Source organism: Aedes albopictus, chromosome 2 (genome assembly GCF_035046485.1).
Source record: "Aedes albopictus strain Foshan chromosome 2, AalbF5, whole genome shotgun sequence".
NCBI lineage: Eukaryota > Metazoa > Arthropoda > Insecta > Diptera > Culicidae > Aedes > Aedes albopictus.
The window spans coordinates 507,761,267-507,775,677 of NC_085137.1; the positions used below are offsets into that span (position 1 = coordinate 507,761,267).

The 14,411-nt window shown below is 38.3% G+C and overlaps 1 protein-coding gene across 1 annotated transcript in view; it reads right to left on the reverse strand.

Moving 5' to 3' along the window:
• The window catches only part of LOC109621718 (acid sphingomyelinase-like phosphodiesterase 3b), a 340,436-nt gene that overhangs the window by 102,041 nt on the left and 223,984 nt on the right, over positions 1–14,411 (reverse strand). Inside the window, exon 5 of the mRNA XM_029870311.2 lies at positions 1,977–2,185. Within this exon, the coding sequence (XP_029726171.1) occupies positions 1,977–2,185 (209 nt within the window). The remainder of the gene's footprint in view (positions 1–1,976; positions 2,186–14,411) is intronic.

Consider the following 14,411-nt stretch of genomic DNA (forward strand, 5'->3'; position numbering starts at 1 on the left):
AAATATGAAAATAATTTCCTACGATCTTTGTATCCCAAAATATAAAAAAATATTTCATATTCGTTTTCCGATACGTATGAATGTGAGCCATATGTTAAATCAGCATTTAACGCTACTGGTGTATCAATTATTTTGTTTTTTTTTCAAAATGCTTGATGTTCAGCATGTTTTAGGGCATCACTGATGTCACAAATCGAAGTTTTGATACTTCTAAACAGAGGAGTAGCTTTGCAAAAACTTTACCGAAAACAGTATTCACATTTATCGAGTGGGTGATTTTATACAGCCATTTTTCATTTGGGATCATACGTGACTTACCATGAAGCCCCCAAAAAACTACTGAAACCTTTTGAGACCACCTTAAACACCACCAAAAAACTCATGAATCCTCCTGAATCCCCTGAAACTCCCTCAGACCCTCCCAAACGCCCTCGAAATCCACTGAGACACCCTGAAGCCCCTTGGGATACTATAAATACTGCTTGAATGCTCCTGAAACACCCTAAATCCCTTTGAGACTTGATAAGACTCCCCTAAAATACCCATTAACGCTTTTTAACCGTTATGTGTCCGACAAACTTTTTGTTTTTTTTTTTTCAACACCGTGCTTTTCAAATGGGCGCTGGTAACCCGGGTACCCTGTCGGCCACATAAGGGTTAAGACTCTTCTGAAAACCACTGCAACCTCCTGAGACACCTGGGAACCCCTGGGACGCCATTGAATGCCCCTGAAATTCCCTGAGTCGTCTGGTCCTAATATATTTGAAACGTCTGATAATCACCTGAAACCTATCAAAGGCGACCAATCAGTCAGTGGCTGGTATCGTCTTGGAGCTACGGAATCTTGGTGAAACGCACAAAACCACAAAGTAGGATACACTACATCATAAAATTTGGAAACGTCCTGAAACTTACCTTAACCCACATAGAAATCACTATGAAACCCCATGGAACAAGAAACTGCTGAGCTGCACTGAAGCAACGAAAACTAGTAATCGCAAATATTTTATAGTAGCAATGATAAAACCATCCATATCTTTGATTACAGAGATAAGTATGTTCTTCTGCTCTGCATAATAAATACCTCCAATTTAGAAATCACCATAGATTATCCAGTAATTAAGAACAACTGGAATTTTTATTTGGCGATTTTGCTAGCATTTTTTTTAGTTTTTAACTGTGTAATTTAGCTGCCTTTAGTAAATGAATGATCCCTAGTTGATAACCACTGCCCGAATACCACCATCCTTCGTCCCCGAGGGCATAAACAACTTCCTCAATCAAATATTCACCTGGCTCTAATCTCTTCTTCTTCGACCCGCAACGTCGGCGTTACTCGTCGTTGCTCTTACCAGTGCTGAAAATTTCATTTTTTCATATCTAAATTCAACCACCTACAGCTCATTTTAGAAGCTGAACCTGAGAATATGGTATATGAAAAACTTGTGCGGCTAGATCAGTTATGCAAGAAAGTAACGGAAAAACCGCTATTTTTCGAATATTTTAGGTAAATGTCACGGACTACCTTTGAAAAATGGCAAATGATATTCACCGTGAATATCATTGGGGTTTTTCGAAGGTAGTCCGTGACATTTACCTTAAATATTCGAAAAATAACGGTTTTTCCGTGACTTTCTTGCAGAACTGATCTAGCCGCACAAATTTTTCATATACCATATTCTCAGGTTCAGCTTCTAAAATAAGCTGTACGTGTTTGAATTTAGATATGACGAAATGAATTTTTCAGCACTCACACTCAAATGGACGGATGTAGCGAAGTTTTCCTCTACAACGACGTAGGCGAGTAGTAAGAGCCTCTTACTACTCGCCTACGTCGTTGTAGAGGAAAACTTCGCTACATCCGTCCATTTGAGTGTCTGTCTGTCTGTCTGACTGTCAGTTAGCTATCCCCATTCCACCACTTCCCCCTTTCCAAAAAGTAACTTCACCCTCTTTATTCCGTCGCGTCGTCTCACCTTTCTCGAAGGTCTGCAGAGCCTCCGACGGCAACCAGTGCCGCCACAGTTCGCCGAGTTGGCCAAAGTTCAGCGTGCCGTCGTCGTGACCGACCACCGGGAAGACGAACTGCGACGGGAAGGTGCGACTCAGCAGCTCGGTGACGTTCCGCAGCAGTTCCATCCGGGCCGCCTCGTGCAGTCGCTTGGCTCCATGGGATAGGCCATCGCTGGAATAGAGAGAGGGAGGAAAGGAAAAAAATCTTGAGCATAAGGTCGAGAATGATGGTGGGGGGCAAATGTCGCCGAGGACATGATTATTGGGAAAATTAGGTTTTCACACTTAATTCAGATTGCCGGGATATCAGCATTTTCCCATTCTTTTGCCGAGATTTGCACAGCCGAGTAATCAGCAAACAACAATTTTGCTGAGATCTCAGCAATTTTGACAGTTCATTGCTGAGCTTCGGCAATCGTTTTGCTGAGAGTCAGCTAACAAATGTCACTTTTTGCTGGGATATCAGCTGATAGTTTTACTGAGCAGACGGCTGTGCGCGTTTTTGCCGAGCCCGCAAATCAGTTTTGAGTGTGTTCGCAAATGAAATGGAATTAAATCGATTGTTTGGGAGGCGGTGGGGGATGGATGAGTGAATAGGACTGTTCCGGAATGTCAAAAATGCTGCTCATTCCAATGTCAACCGAGAGAAAGTCGAAGAATGGAATGTCCACCGGCACGATTGATGGCAAACCATCGCCGATGGTTGATGGTGATGTCAGAAACGATAAAGTAAGGAATAAAATGGACGGATGGTGTTGTGTCAGTGTGCTTGCTCGCAAGAGGTTTTGCATTCTCAGAATGTATCAAATCAAGTGACATGCAAGGCAATTCTGTCAACGCGTGTGTTTTGTTTCTTCCCAGCATTGATGCAATGCAAGGATGCCTGTATGGATTGGTGAGTTCGTTTCATGTTATATTTCTATTTAGTATGAAAACTTAGCAACACGTTTCTTAAGTTAATCGTGGAATTTAAAAAAAAATGTAATACTAGCTGTACCCGGCAAACTTTATCTTGCCTACTGCGTTTTTAGACGTTCTAATTTTCTTGCCAAGACCAAGTCTCCGGTCAAAATGTATGGAAGATCGTTTTTCAAAAAATCTTTTTTTTTCAAGTTTTTTGCCTCATAAACCTTCCTTGGGTGAAAACTAACAGAACAGAACTAAGACGACCAAAATCGGACCTTCCGTTCGCAAGTTATGCGAGGTCCCACGTATGACACTGCATTTTTGTATGTATAGAAGATTTCCACAAGCATTTTTCTTCTTCTTGGCGTAACGTCCTCACTGGGACAAAGCCTGCTTCTCTGCTTAGTGGTCTATGAGCACTTCCACAGTTATTAACTGAGAGCTTCCTCTGCCAATGACCATTTTGCATGTGTATATCGTGTGGCAGGCACGAAGATACTCTATGCCCAAGGAAGTCAAGGAAATTTCCTTTACGAAAAGATCCTGGACCGACCGGGAATCGAACCCGTCACCCTCAGCATGGTCATGCTGAATACCCGTGCGTTTACCGCCTCGGCTATGGGGGCCCAAGCATTTTTATATACCTTAAATCATCCTTGAAGTATTTAAAGTTACAGGGGATGGCCAAAATGTTTGGGATAGGCAACTTTTTTTTCTCTCACAAAAAAGTTCAGCTTGACTATAACTTTTCATAGAGCGCATCAAAATATCTCAAATTTTGACTGTTTGTCAACCTATTATATGTGCATCATTGGTACAAATTTGGGCTTGATTGATTAATATTTCGCAAAGTTAGAACCGTTCGGGTAAAACACCTTTTTTTAGACAACGCATTTTTGAGCTGTCATATCTCGGAAACCAGTAAACCGAATTGAATGAAATTTTGAACGTACACTAACAATATGTAAATGCTTCACAAACTATTAAAACATAGATACTTTTTAAACAATGAAAAAAGTTATCATGGATTGACACTTTTTGGACTTTTCTCGAAAAAATGTAATTTTTTTACATTATTGTGAATAAATTTTAGTGTTGATATCCAAAGATTTTCCACTTCTGTTCTCAAATTATCTCTAATCAGATATATTAGAGCCTATTTAGATTGAAGGAAAAACACATTTAATAATTTTTGTGTGGTATTGTTAATTTTATTTATTTTCCTCTATATGGGTAAAAATTTCATTCCGATATAACTTAATTCGCCGTAAGAAAATATTACATTTTATAACGTCGTATTGAGTATCAATATATTGTTGATAAACGTTAAAAAATTCATTCAATTTGGTTCACTGGTTTCCGAGTTATGACAGCTCAAAAATGAGTTGTCTAAAACATAGTGTTTTACCCGAACGGTTCTAACTTCGCGAAAAATTAATCAATCGAGCCCAAATTTGTACCAATGATGCACACATAATAGATTGACAAACAGTCAAAATTTGAGATTTTTTGATGCACTCTATGAAAAGTTACAGCATGTTGAATTTTTTTGTGGGAGAAAAAAAGTTGCCTATGCCAAACATTTTGGCCATCCCCTGTATGTAAAGATCCAAAAATACAAACGCTTAGCCAACCGCGAAAAGCCAAGACGACCGCATTTCCTCTTTTTCACCAAAACAGAAAACACTTGACTTCACTCGAAGCGGAAGTGAGCTCCAAAGGAAAACATGAAAGTGCAGCACAAAATTTTCATTTGCACCAAAATTCATATTACTTTTCGGCTCCGTTGGTTACCAGACATTCCCAGGACCCAGATGGCGATTCGAGGAAAAACTGGGAAACCGGTATGCAATTATTTTAAAAGCTTCGCCGTGATGGAATTCCGTAGCAACCCCAAGGCGAAGTTGCCGCACCGCCCGCCATGTTCAATCAGTGGTGATAACATGAAATGCGCGGAAGTGGGCGTACCGAGACCAGTTGGAGGATCTGATGCAGTTACCTAAATGTCTTTTAAATTGAAGCGAAAATGGTTGAATCCTATCGGTGGTGGTGGTCCAGGGTAACTTCGTCGTCGTCGTTGGGTGGCGATCGAGAAGCTGGACGACGCGACGGTGAAGTTGGTTTTAAAATTCATTCAATTGTGAATGCTAATGCATCGACATTAAATATTCAATTTTCTCGATGTTGCTCTCACCCCGAAGGGTGGTAAAGTTGCTTCGCCGGGCTTATTTTAGATGCAAGAACGAACAGGTCGAAGCTAATTATTGAAACATAATACAAGCAGAGATGTTGGTATAAAGAATCGGTGGAAAATTCCACTCTATTCAAGATTGTTTGTTTGTAGAAAGTTATAATTGATAAAAATACAAGGACGACATTGAATACTAAAGAAATGTTACCCGAGCAAAGGCGGATAAAAAAGTGATATCACTTTGATTACAAACTATGTTATCGGTGTTATCACTTTGTTATTTTTGTCATCTTCTCCAATTGAAGATAATCGGATGATAACAAATTTAGTTATCGATAATTTTAGTCTATCGCGATAACATAAAAATTCTAAATGATAACAAAATATGTTATCAACTTCCAAACGTATATGTCAAAGTTTTCCCAAAACTGAGAGTTTGATTAACCTCGAATCTAAAAATAGATTCCGCTTTCCACCTTCAATGCGACTGTAGTACGAAAGTGTAGCCTTCAATAACGCTCACTCTCACTGAGTCCCGTTGTGGTATAGGGGCTATTGGCTGCGACCGGCAATCACTCGATCAGGGTTTGAGGCCCGCCTGGGCGCAATAGTTGAAAACATTGGTTGTAAATTATAAGAAACTTTTATCGATTGCTGATGATGTCGGTAAAGTAGATTTTTACTATTTAGGGTAGACAAGCGATGTAATTGAATAAAGTTTAGTTAGTCAAATCCAAACCGTCGAAGAATAAAGTTTCAAGTTTTAAGTTCCAAATCAAGTTTTTTGGTGAATCCAGTGGTACCGAGTGATCCCAGTGGTGATAGTGTCCACCCAATCCGTTCAGTGACCCCAAAATCCGCCCTATCAATCGGTTTTCGTCACATGTAGAGTATAGATCAAAGTGTCTACTAATTTTTTTCCTGGTGGAAAATGTTTTTCATTTTTTCGGAAACCATTTTTATACAACAATTAACAAAAAAAATGGTTTAAGCAAAAACGTCAAACATTTTCCACCAGGGAAAAATTCAGTACACACCTTGATCCATGCTGTACGAAAACCGATTTTGATAATATTGCTTCGTTATTTAATAAAAAATCAAAAACCAAAAATATGAGAAAATGCTTCCAGCTTCGCCTTAAGAAGTAAGTCCTACACGCAGAAAAATAATTAGTAAACACAATTAAATTCTAGTTCAAATCAACCGACTTTTCAGTTTGCAATAGCGACAAACTGATTTCTAGTTTAAACTGAACTGTTCCATTGTTTGATAATACAAATATTTTCATTTGCCGAAATTTTTGACAGTTTGTTAGAACAAACAGATATTTGGTAGTTTCAACATAAAATAACAGATTGTTTTAAACGATTGATTTTTGCTAATAACAAAGCCGGGAAGTGATTGTGTTGGTGACGGCAGCTCCTGCGGCAGCTCGGAAATCTATTTTTAGACACTCGACAAGCGGATGGAAGCGAGAACGAATAAAAAAAGGCAAAAAATCGAAACCGTCCACCTTTTTTTTTCGATGCAGTCTTGAGTACCTGCGCGTTATCCATCACGGCCAAAACTGCACTTGGAGTGATGGATTTGCTACACTTTCTTCGTTGTGGCGATATTGGGGTAAGAATGTTGAAGATGTGTGAGTGCTTCCGGGCCATGTTTATGGTCCCCATTTTATTGAAACAAATGCAGATTTTAACGTTATATGGAATGATGGGAATTGGTTGTTTTGATCGATAAACTCTAAGTAAGAACAATGAAATATAACTTTGCAATAAGTAAAAGCTCAGTTTGAAAATCAACCATGCGTTTTATTGTTTTAAACAAGCCTCATTTTTCTGCGTGTAGAGGAATCCATCGAATTTGTGAAAGAATCCCCTGACAAATTTTAAAGGAATATCCTCAAAACATTCAAATCTTACAGGAATAATCTCAGGAGGAGTTCCTGAAACAATCTATGGATAACTACTAGAAGAATTTCTGGAGAAAAAAAAACTCAAAATATAAATAAAAAGAAAATCGGGTTAAGTACTGTTCCTTTGAATTCCACTAAGAATTTGCATCCTTTGACAGATACGTATTTCGACCTCAACTGTAAGGTCGTCTTCAGTGTCTTGTACTTGACTCGACAAGATATATTCTTGAAAGAATCGTAGAGCGATTTTCTGAAAAAAAAAACTCTTTTACAGGGGTATTCTTGAAAAGATTCCTGAACCGTTCCGTAGATAAATTTCTTAAGAATGTCTTGGAGACAATTGTGAAATCATTTCTAGATGCCTTCTTGAAAAAAATCCTCTAAAATTATCTTACAGAATTCCGATACAAATCGCAGAAAGAGGTCATCCAGAAATTGTTTGAGTAATTAAAAAATACATGGTATGGTATTTCTGGAGACATTCCTGAAGGAAAAATTAGAGGAATTCTTGGAGGTATTAATGTAGAAGTCCCTGGATTGGATATATGTAACGACATATTTCTGACAAAATCTCTGGAGGAAACCCTGGAGGAACCCCTGAAGGAATTTCTCGGATTTTTTTCAGATCCCTGGAGGAAACTCTGCAGGAATGCTTGGAAGAATTCCTGAAAGAATTCAATGAGGAATTTCTGAAAAAAAAAATACTTGAGGAAGTGCTGACGGAATGCTTGGAGACATTTTTGGAGGAATTCTCAGTGGAATCCTTAGAGGAATCACTGGAGGAATCTCTGGAGAAATTCATAGAGAAAGCCTTGGAAAATCTCCTGGAGGAATTCCCTCAAAAAAAAATCCTCGAGGGATTGCTGTTGCAATTTCATTGGGAATCTCTGGAGATTTTCCTAGGTCCATTCCTGGAGGAATTCTTGAAAGAATTCCAGGAGGATTCCCTGAAGAAACTGCTCGATGAAATCCTGGAGAAATGTCTGGACGAGTTCTTGGAGGAATTTCTCCTGGATGAATGCCTGGAGGAACTCCTGAAGAAATCTCTTAAAGAATCTCTGGAGGAATCCTTGGATAAATACCTGGAGGAATCCCTATAGTAAGTTTTGGAGGAATCCCTAGAGAAACCCCAGGAGAAATCCCTGGAGAAGAAATTCCTTAATAAATTCCTGGAGAAATCCCTGGAAGAAATCCTTGAAGAATCACTGGAAAATTTTCAGGAGGAATCTTTGGAGGAATTTCTGCATACATTCTCATAGGAATTCCTGGAGGAATCTATATAGAAATTCATGGAGGAATCTTTAGGGAATCTTGGGTAAGCTACAGAGGTGTTCCTGGAAGAATAACTGGAGAAATTCTTTAAGAAAGCCCAGCAGGTATCCCGGAAGAAGACCGATAAGCAATTCCTAAGGGAATCCTGGAGGAATTCCATTATGAATTCTTGGAGGAGTTCCTGAAGAAGGCTTTCTGGAGGAATGCTTAGAGAAGTTTTTAAAATAATCTCAGGAAATTTTCCTGAAAAAAATCCCAAGTGAATATATAGAAGAATTCCTGTGAAAATACCTGGAGAAATTCATGGAGGAATATTTGGAAGAATTCCTGAAGAAACCTCAAGACGAATCCCGTAAGCAATTCCATGAGGAATTCTTTAGGAAATCCCAGGAGAGCTTTCTAAACGAATTCCGTAAAGCATTTCTGTAGGAATAATCTCTGGTAAAATTTCCTGAAAGAATTCTTGGGAAAAATTCCCGCAGAAATACTTCAATTAATTACACAAGTTTACAAAATAAACCGAAAGTCGTGAACTTCTGCCAACGACCAAAATTTTTGAAGCACAATTTAGTGCTGATTTCGAAACCGACCTTCAAAATTTTTTAAGTAGAACAGCTTTTGAGTTTTAGTTCAATATCGAGTTTTACAACTTTTCAAAATGAGTAATTTACTAAAATTCAAATATATTGCGTTTTGTTCAACCAATTTTAAATATTTTTTCATCAATTGAAAGCTAAATACAATACCATTCGATCATCTGAATACAGGTTTTGCGTAAGATTGATGAAACTCAAGATATTGGCGAGCTTTAGGGACGATCTTCTTAATTTTTAGCCAAATTCCCAATTTTTTTTGAAGAAATGTATTTTTTTCAATAAGAAAAAAACAACTTAAAAATTCTTTCTCGACGTTTAGTTGACATATCATATGTAGGCGAGTTACAGTAAAAATTTCAGCTCAATCGAAGCATTGATTTCGGAGAATGAGATGTTTGAAGTGAGCGACTTTGCTTAAAAATAGAACAAAAATCGATTTCAAATCATCAACCTTGTATGGAAAGTCGAAAAAATTTCCGCTCTACTGTAATTTTTTTCCTTCGCGTTTTCGAACTCAGGGCATGATTCTACACCAAAAACGATCATCAGCTTACCGAGTTCAAAAATGCTGTAAACTAGTGTTATTGGTGCAATACTAGGTGCAATATCTAGCGGAGTTGCTGAACGAATATATGGAGAAATTTCTGAAGGAAAACTTGCAGAAACATCTAAAATGATCTCTGGTGAAATTGTTTAAGGAATCCTCGAAAAAAGCACTGAAACAGTTACGGTAGAAATGTCTACAGATATCCCAGGAAAAACTCTCGAAGGAATCTCTGGAGTAATCCTTGACTGAATAATGGAAAAGTTCGTAGAGGTATTCTTAATTCGTCCGTGCAGAAGCATTTGTGAAAATTTCTAAGGGGATCGTGGGAGGAATTCCTGAAGCATTTTGTAACCCCACAGGAGGAATCTACGAGAAAGAAATTACTGCAAAAGCCCCTTGAGGAATTCCTAAAAGGAATCACTGGAGAACTCCCTGAAGAAATACCTGGAGGAATTTCTTAAGGTGTCCCTGGGGGGGTTCATAAAAAAACCTGTTTTATTGCTTTTGACACGACGTTTGTTTGAATAATAATGGTAATAAAATAATAACATGGAATACTTGTGAAAATTTGTGAATTTTGAGCTACTACACTCTTTAGCAGTATGTGATTCTAGAAAGTCTTTCTATTTCCCTACCAGAACCGGTATTTGTAAGCTATGTAAGAAAATTCTTCTTCATTCCATTGGAAACTTCTTCTCCTAAATATAAGAAAATCGCCTGTGTTTCTTATGAGCAGGTGTCCATTTTTTGTGCAAACGTACAAAATATCTCTATAAGTGGTTTTTCTTTCAGAGATTCCATCAGAAATTTCCTGGAGGGATTTTTCTAGAAGATTCATCCAGCAAGTCTCAGAAGAACTCTTTCGATAAATCTTCTAGGGATTCATCCGGAAATTTTCATCAGCGATTTTATTAGAGATTCCTCCAGAAATTTCACAAAGAATGGTTTGTGTGTCATGGACTGCTTTAGAGATTTCCATGAGATTTTTTTCTTCGGAAATTACCACAGGAAATTATCAGAATTTCGTCTAAGAATTTCTGTAGAAATTCCTTTAGATATTTATTCAGAAGTTACCCCTGGGATGCCTTAAGGTTTGAAAAATCTTTTGAATATTTCCAATAATAGAAATTTATGATTATTATTATTATCTTTATTATGGAAACTTTCATCTTCAAGAAATCTTCTAAAACTTGTATGTCTGTAACGGAACGACGTCGAAATTTCTTCAGACAAACTCACTTATTACAAGCTACAAACATTTTTATGAAATGCATGTTTTAGTTTTAAATTCTCACAATTCCCGTAGAAAACCTTTAAAATAAATTAACAGAAAGTACAGTCATAGCACAAATGTGGGTCACCCACAATCATGGGTCAACCCCATTTGAATTGTGAGCTGACTGACTAATAATACTAACCCATAATTGTACAATGACTGTGGTCAAGCATTTTTTTAAAGAAAATCTTACAGGGATTTTTCCATTAGGAATCCCATCACAAAATTTTGCATGGATTCCTTCAAAACTTCTCCACGGATGCTTGCAGAAAATGTTTCAGGGATTGCTTCAGAAATTCTCACAAGAACTCCTACATGCAGGGATTATTTACGATTTTTTTTGTGTAGGAATTCCTTATAACAAATCTCATGAATATTTTTAGAAATTCATCCATGGGTTGTTTCAAAAGTTTCTCTAACCGTGGAGCGGACCTGGTGTGATGGTTAAAGCCCGTGACTGTCACGCCGAGGACCTGGGATCGAATCCCACTCCCGACAAACTCACAAAATGTGAGTTCTTCCTTCGGAGGGAAGTAAAGCGTGGGTCCTGAGATGAACTAGCCTAGGGCTAAAAATCTCGTTAATACAGATAAAAAAGAAAAGTTTCACTAAGAATTAATTTACAGAAATTCCAAATATTTCCTTAAAGTTTTCTCTAGAGATTTATCTATACTTTGAGAAAACCTTGTAAAGATTCTTCCAGTTACTCTTCTAGGAGCCCTTTTGAAATTTCTTCGCTGATTCCTTAAAAAAATATCTTCCAGGAGTTAAATCTTTTGAGAAATTATGCAAGGGCCTTGTTTGGTAATATATCTTCCCTTTCTTCAGAAGTTCTTCCCAAATTTATCTCAAACAATATCCTACAGATTCTTTTAGAAATGTCTCTATGGATTTCTTTAATAACTTCACGAAAGATATCACCAGAGGTCTTTTAATATTTTTTCCATGGATTGCTTCAAAAATTCATAGAGAGATTCGTTAAGGAAATCTTAAATTGTGTAGGAATTACTTTCAGAAAATCTTCCATGAATTCCTTACAAAATCTCCAGGGAATGTTTATGAAAATCTTGCATGGAATGCTACAGAAATTCCTCCGTGCATTTATTCATAAATTATTCTAAGTGATATTCCTCAGGAAATTCTCTCAGAAAATCTGCCACGAATTTTTTCAGAAGCTTCTCCAGCAATTACTTCAGAAATACAAAATGTTTTAAGAATTTTTTCAACGTTTTTGTCACAAATTCTTCCAGGAATTGAAATTAACACAGCTAGCCATGATGGTCTCCAATAGCGGAAGGTCCGAAAGAGCTTGAAACTATTGAGAAATTATCATGTCAAAAGGTCGTAAGCCCTGATAAAGTGTGGAACGTTTTGATGGCTGTGATCCCTAACCATCATGTCAAAACCCAGGGATACCCAAGTGACCATACTGTTAGGGTGTAGGGGTTGCATTTGTGAGGCGCATATATTGACAGGCATTGCTATGGACCGTTAGGGCTGAGTCAGCAGTGGTGGCACCGCTTTCCGCTTTTGTTCGGCCTTGGTGGTTTGTGTGGGGTGGTGCGTGTCGGTGTGTGTGTGCTTTGTGCGTGCGGTTCTTACGGCTTCAGCAGGGTGGTTACTTGGGTAGTGTGGGATAATTGGGTTTGGGACTGAGGGGGTCGTCGTTGATAAGGCCGACATCATTGAGTGCTCAGTGTTGGCGGTTGTATTGGTGACGATTTCTTCAGCCTTAAGATCTCATTTATACCACGCACAGATTTTTGGGAAGAGGGAGTACTTTGTAATGCAAGAGAGGGATTTAAACTCTGCGTTACGGGTTGGGCGAGGTCATGCAGATAGACTCAACCCAGGTGACCGTGCGGCTCGGACAGTGATGCATGAATGAGTGCGGTGTGGGTGAGATGCGCTGCCCTGTGGGTGCAGTTGAGTCCGGGTTGGAGTGGAAAGAGACCCTTCTCTACTCTAGGTCGGTTTCGGTTGAACGGGCGTGGTAGTGTTTGTCTTATTTGTGCCGTGTTGTGCGTGATTTGCGGCTCGAGCTGCGTGGTTACTTGGGAAGTATTGTGCTCTGTAATCTAGATTTTGGTTTTAAGGTGAAGCTAAGGCTGGGCTGTGCCTCGGATTTGTTGGGCGCAGGTCGGGAGAGCTGGTGGCAGTTTGTGCTAGGGGGTTTACTCGATTGGTTATTCACTGATGGTGGCCAGTCGATCGACTTATCGGCGCTGCCTGTCATTTGGTTCTTGGGGTTTGTGTTCTCGAGGTTCGGAGCGTTGCTTCGTTGTATCTTCGCTTTAATACTAATACTCCTTGTTTGATTTAACTGACTGTTTTTTACAGGCGTTTAACTCATTCTATTTCATAGATTGCCAAATTTAAGGGTAATGGTTAAATAGGGTGTTAGCTATCAGAGTGGATTAGAACGAGTTGGCGCCTACAATACACCAACACTGACACACACACTCCAATACTTACACGCACACATGCACCTACAACTAGCTGTAAAAGACCAGTGGGCGGGACAATGGTGCCTACCCAACAGTTGTAGGTGGGGTGTTTGGCTTAGCTACATGACTTGGTCCGGCAAGCCCATAAACATCAATTGGTAGACGTATTGCCTAGTGAAAAGACAACGCAGATGGGCGAAAGCCAGGGGATGATGCGTTGATAATAGCAGAATAGCAGAAATTCTTCCAGGAATTGAAATTTTTTTTATGAATTTCTTCTAAAGTTTTCCAAATTAAAATTCAGGAATTCCTGCATATAATTTTTCAAGCATTTTTCTAGAAATTCCTCCAGAAGTACTTTACAAATTCTATGTGAGGTTTCCTTGGAAATTCATCCATTAACAAACTTCTCCAAAGATTTCTTAATAAAAATGTTAACTGATTGCTTCAGAATTTCTTCTTGGGATTCTTTGGAAAATCCTTCATTGAGGATATTTTCTTCTATTTAGGATATTTCTAGGATTCGTTCAAGGATTCTTGTGGAATTTCCTTTGGCGAATTCTATAGAAATTTTTCCAGAGTTTCGTTGAGAAAATCATACAGGTATTCCATCAAAAACTCTCTCAGGAACTTCTTCCAGTGGTTCAAGCAGGATTCCTGAAAATCCAATGGAAGCTCAAACAAAGGTTTCCACACGAATTACTCTGGTCTATGTATTTTGCCAGAAATTCAACAAGGATTTTATCCATGGATACTTTTAGGAATTTCTTCTCGGATTATTACAGGATTTTTTTTTACAAATTCACAGATGTTTATTCATTTCGTTATCCAGATATTGCTGCAGGGATTTCTTCACAAATTCTTCTAAAAAAATCACGAAAGACTCTTCTTGAAATTCCACTATTTCATGAAAGAAAATCCATATATATCTTCAGAAAATTCTCGCCTAATTTCTTTACGAAGTTCCCCTTAGATCCATTCCGATAATTCTTCAGGAATTCCTCCTTGGTGCAGTGCTACTTGGAGGAGTTTTATTTTTTTATTTATTTTTTACTAATCCTGATTAGGAAAAATCATCCAAATAATGATGTTATGGCAAAATAACCAGTAACCAACTCCGATTTTATCATGGCAGCACTGAGTAGAAGACACTCACTTCATAGTGAGGTATTAACCTTCCTCAAATTACCTTACTTGCCATATAGAAGAGGCCAGCTCCAATGCTAAGGTCAAAAAGAAGAGTTAATG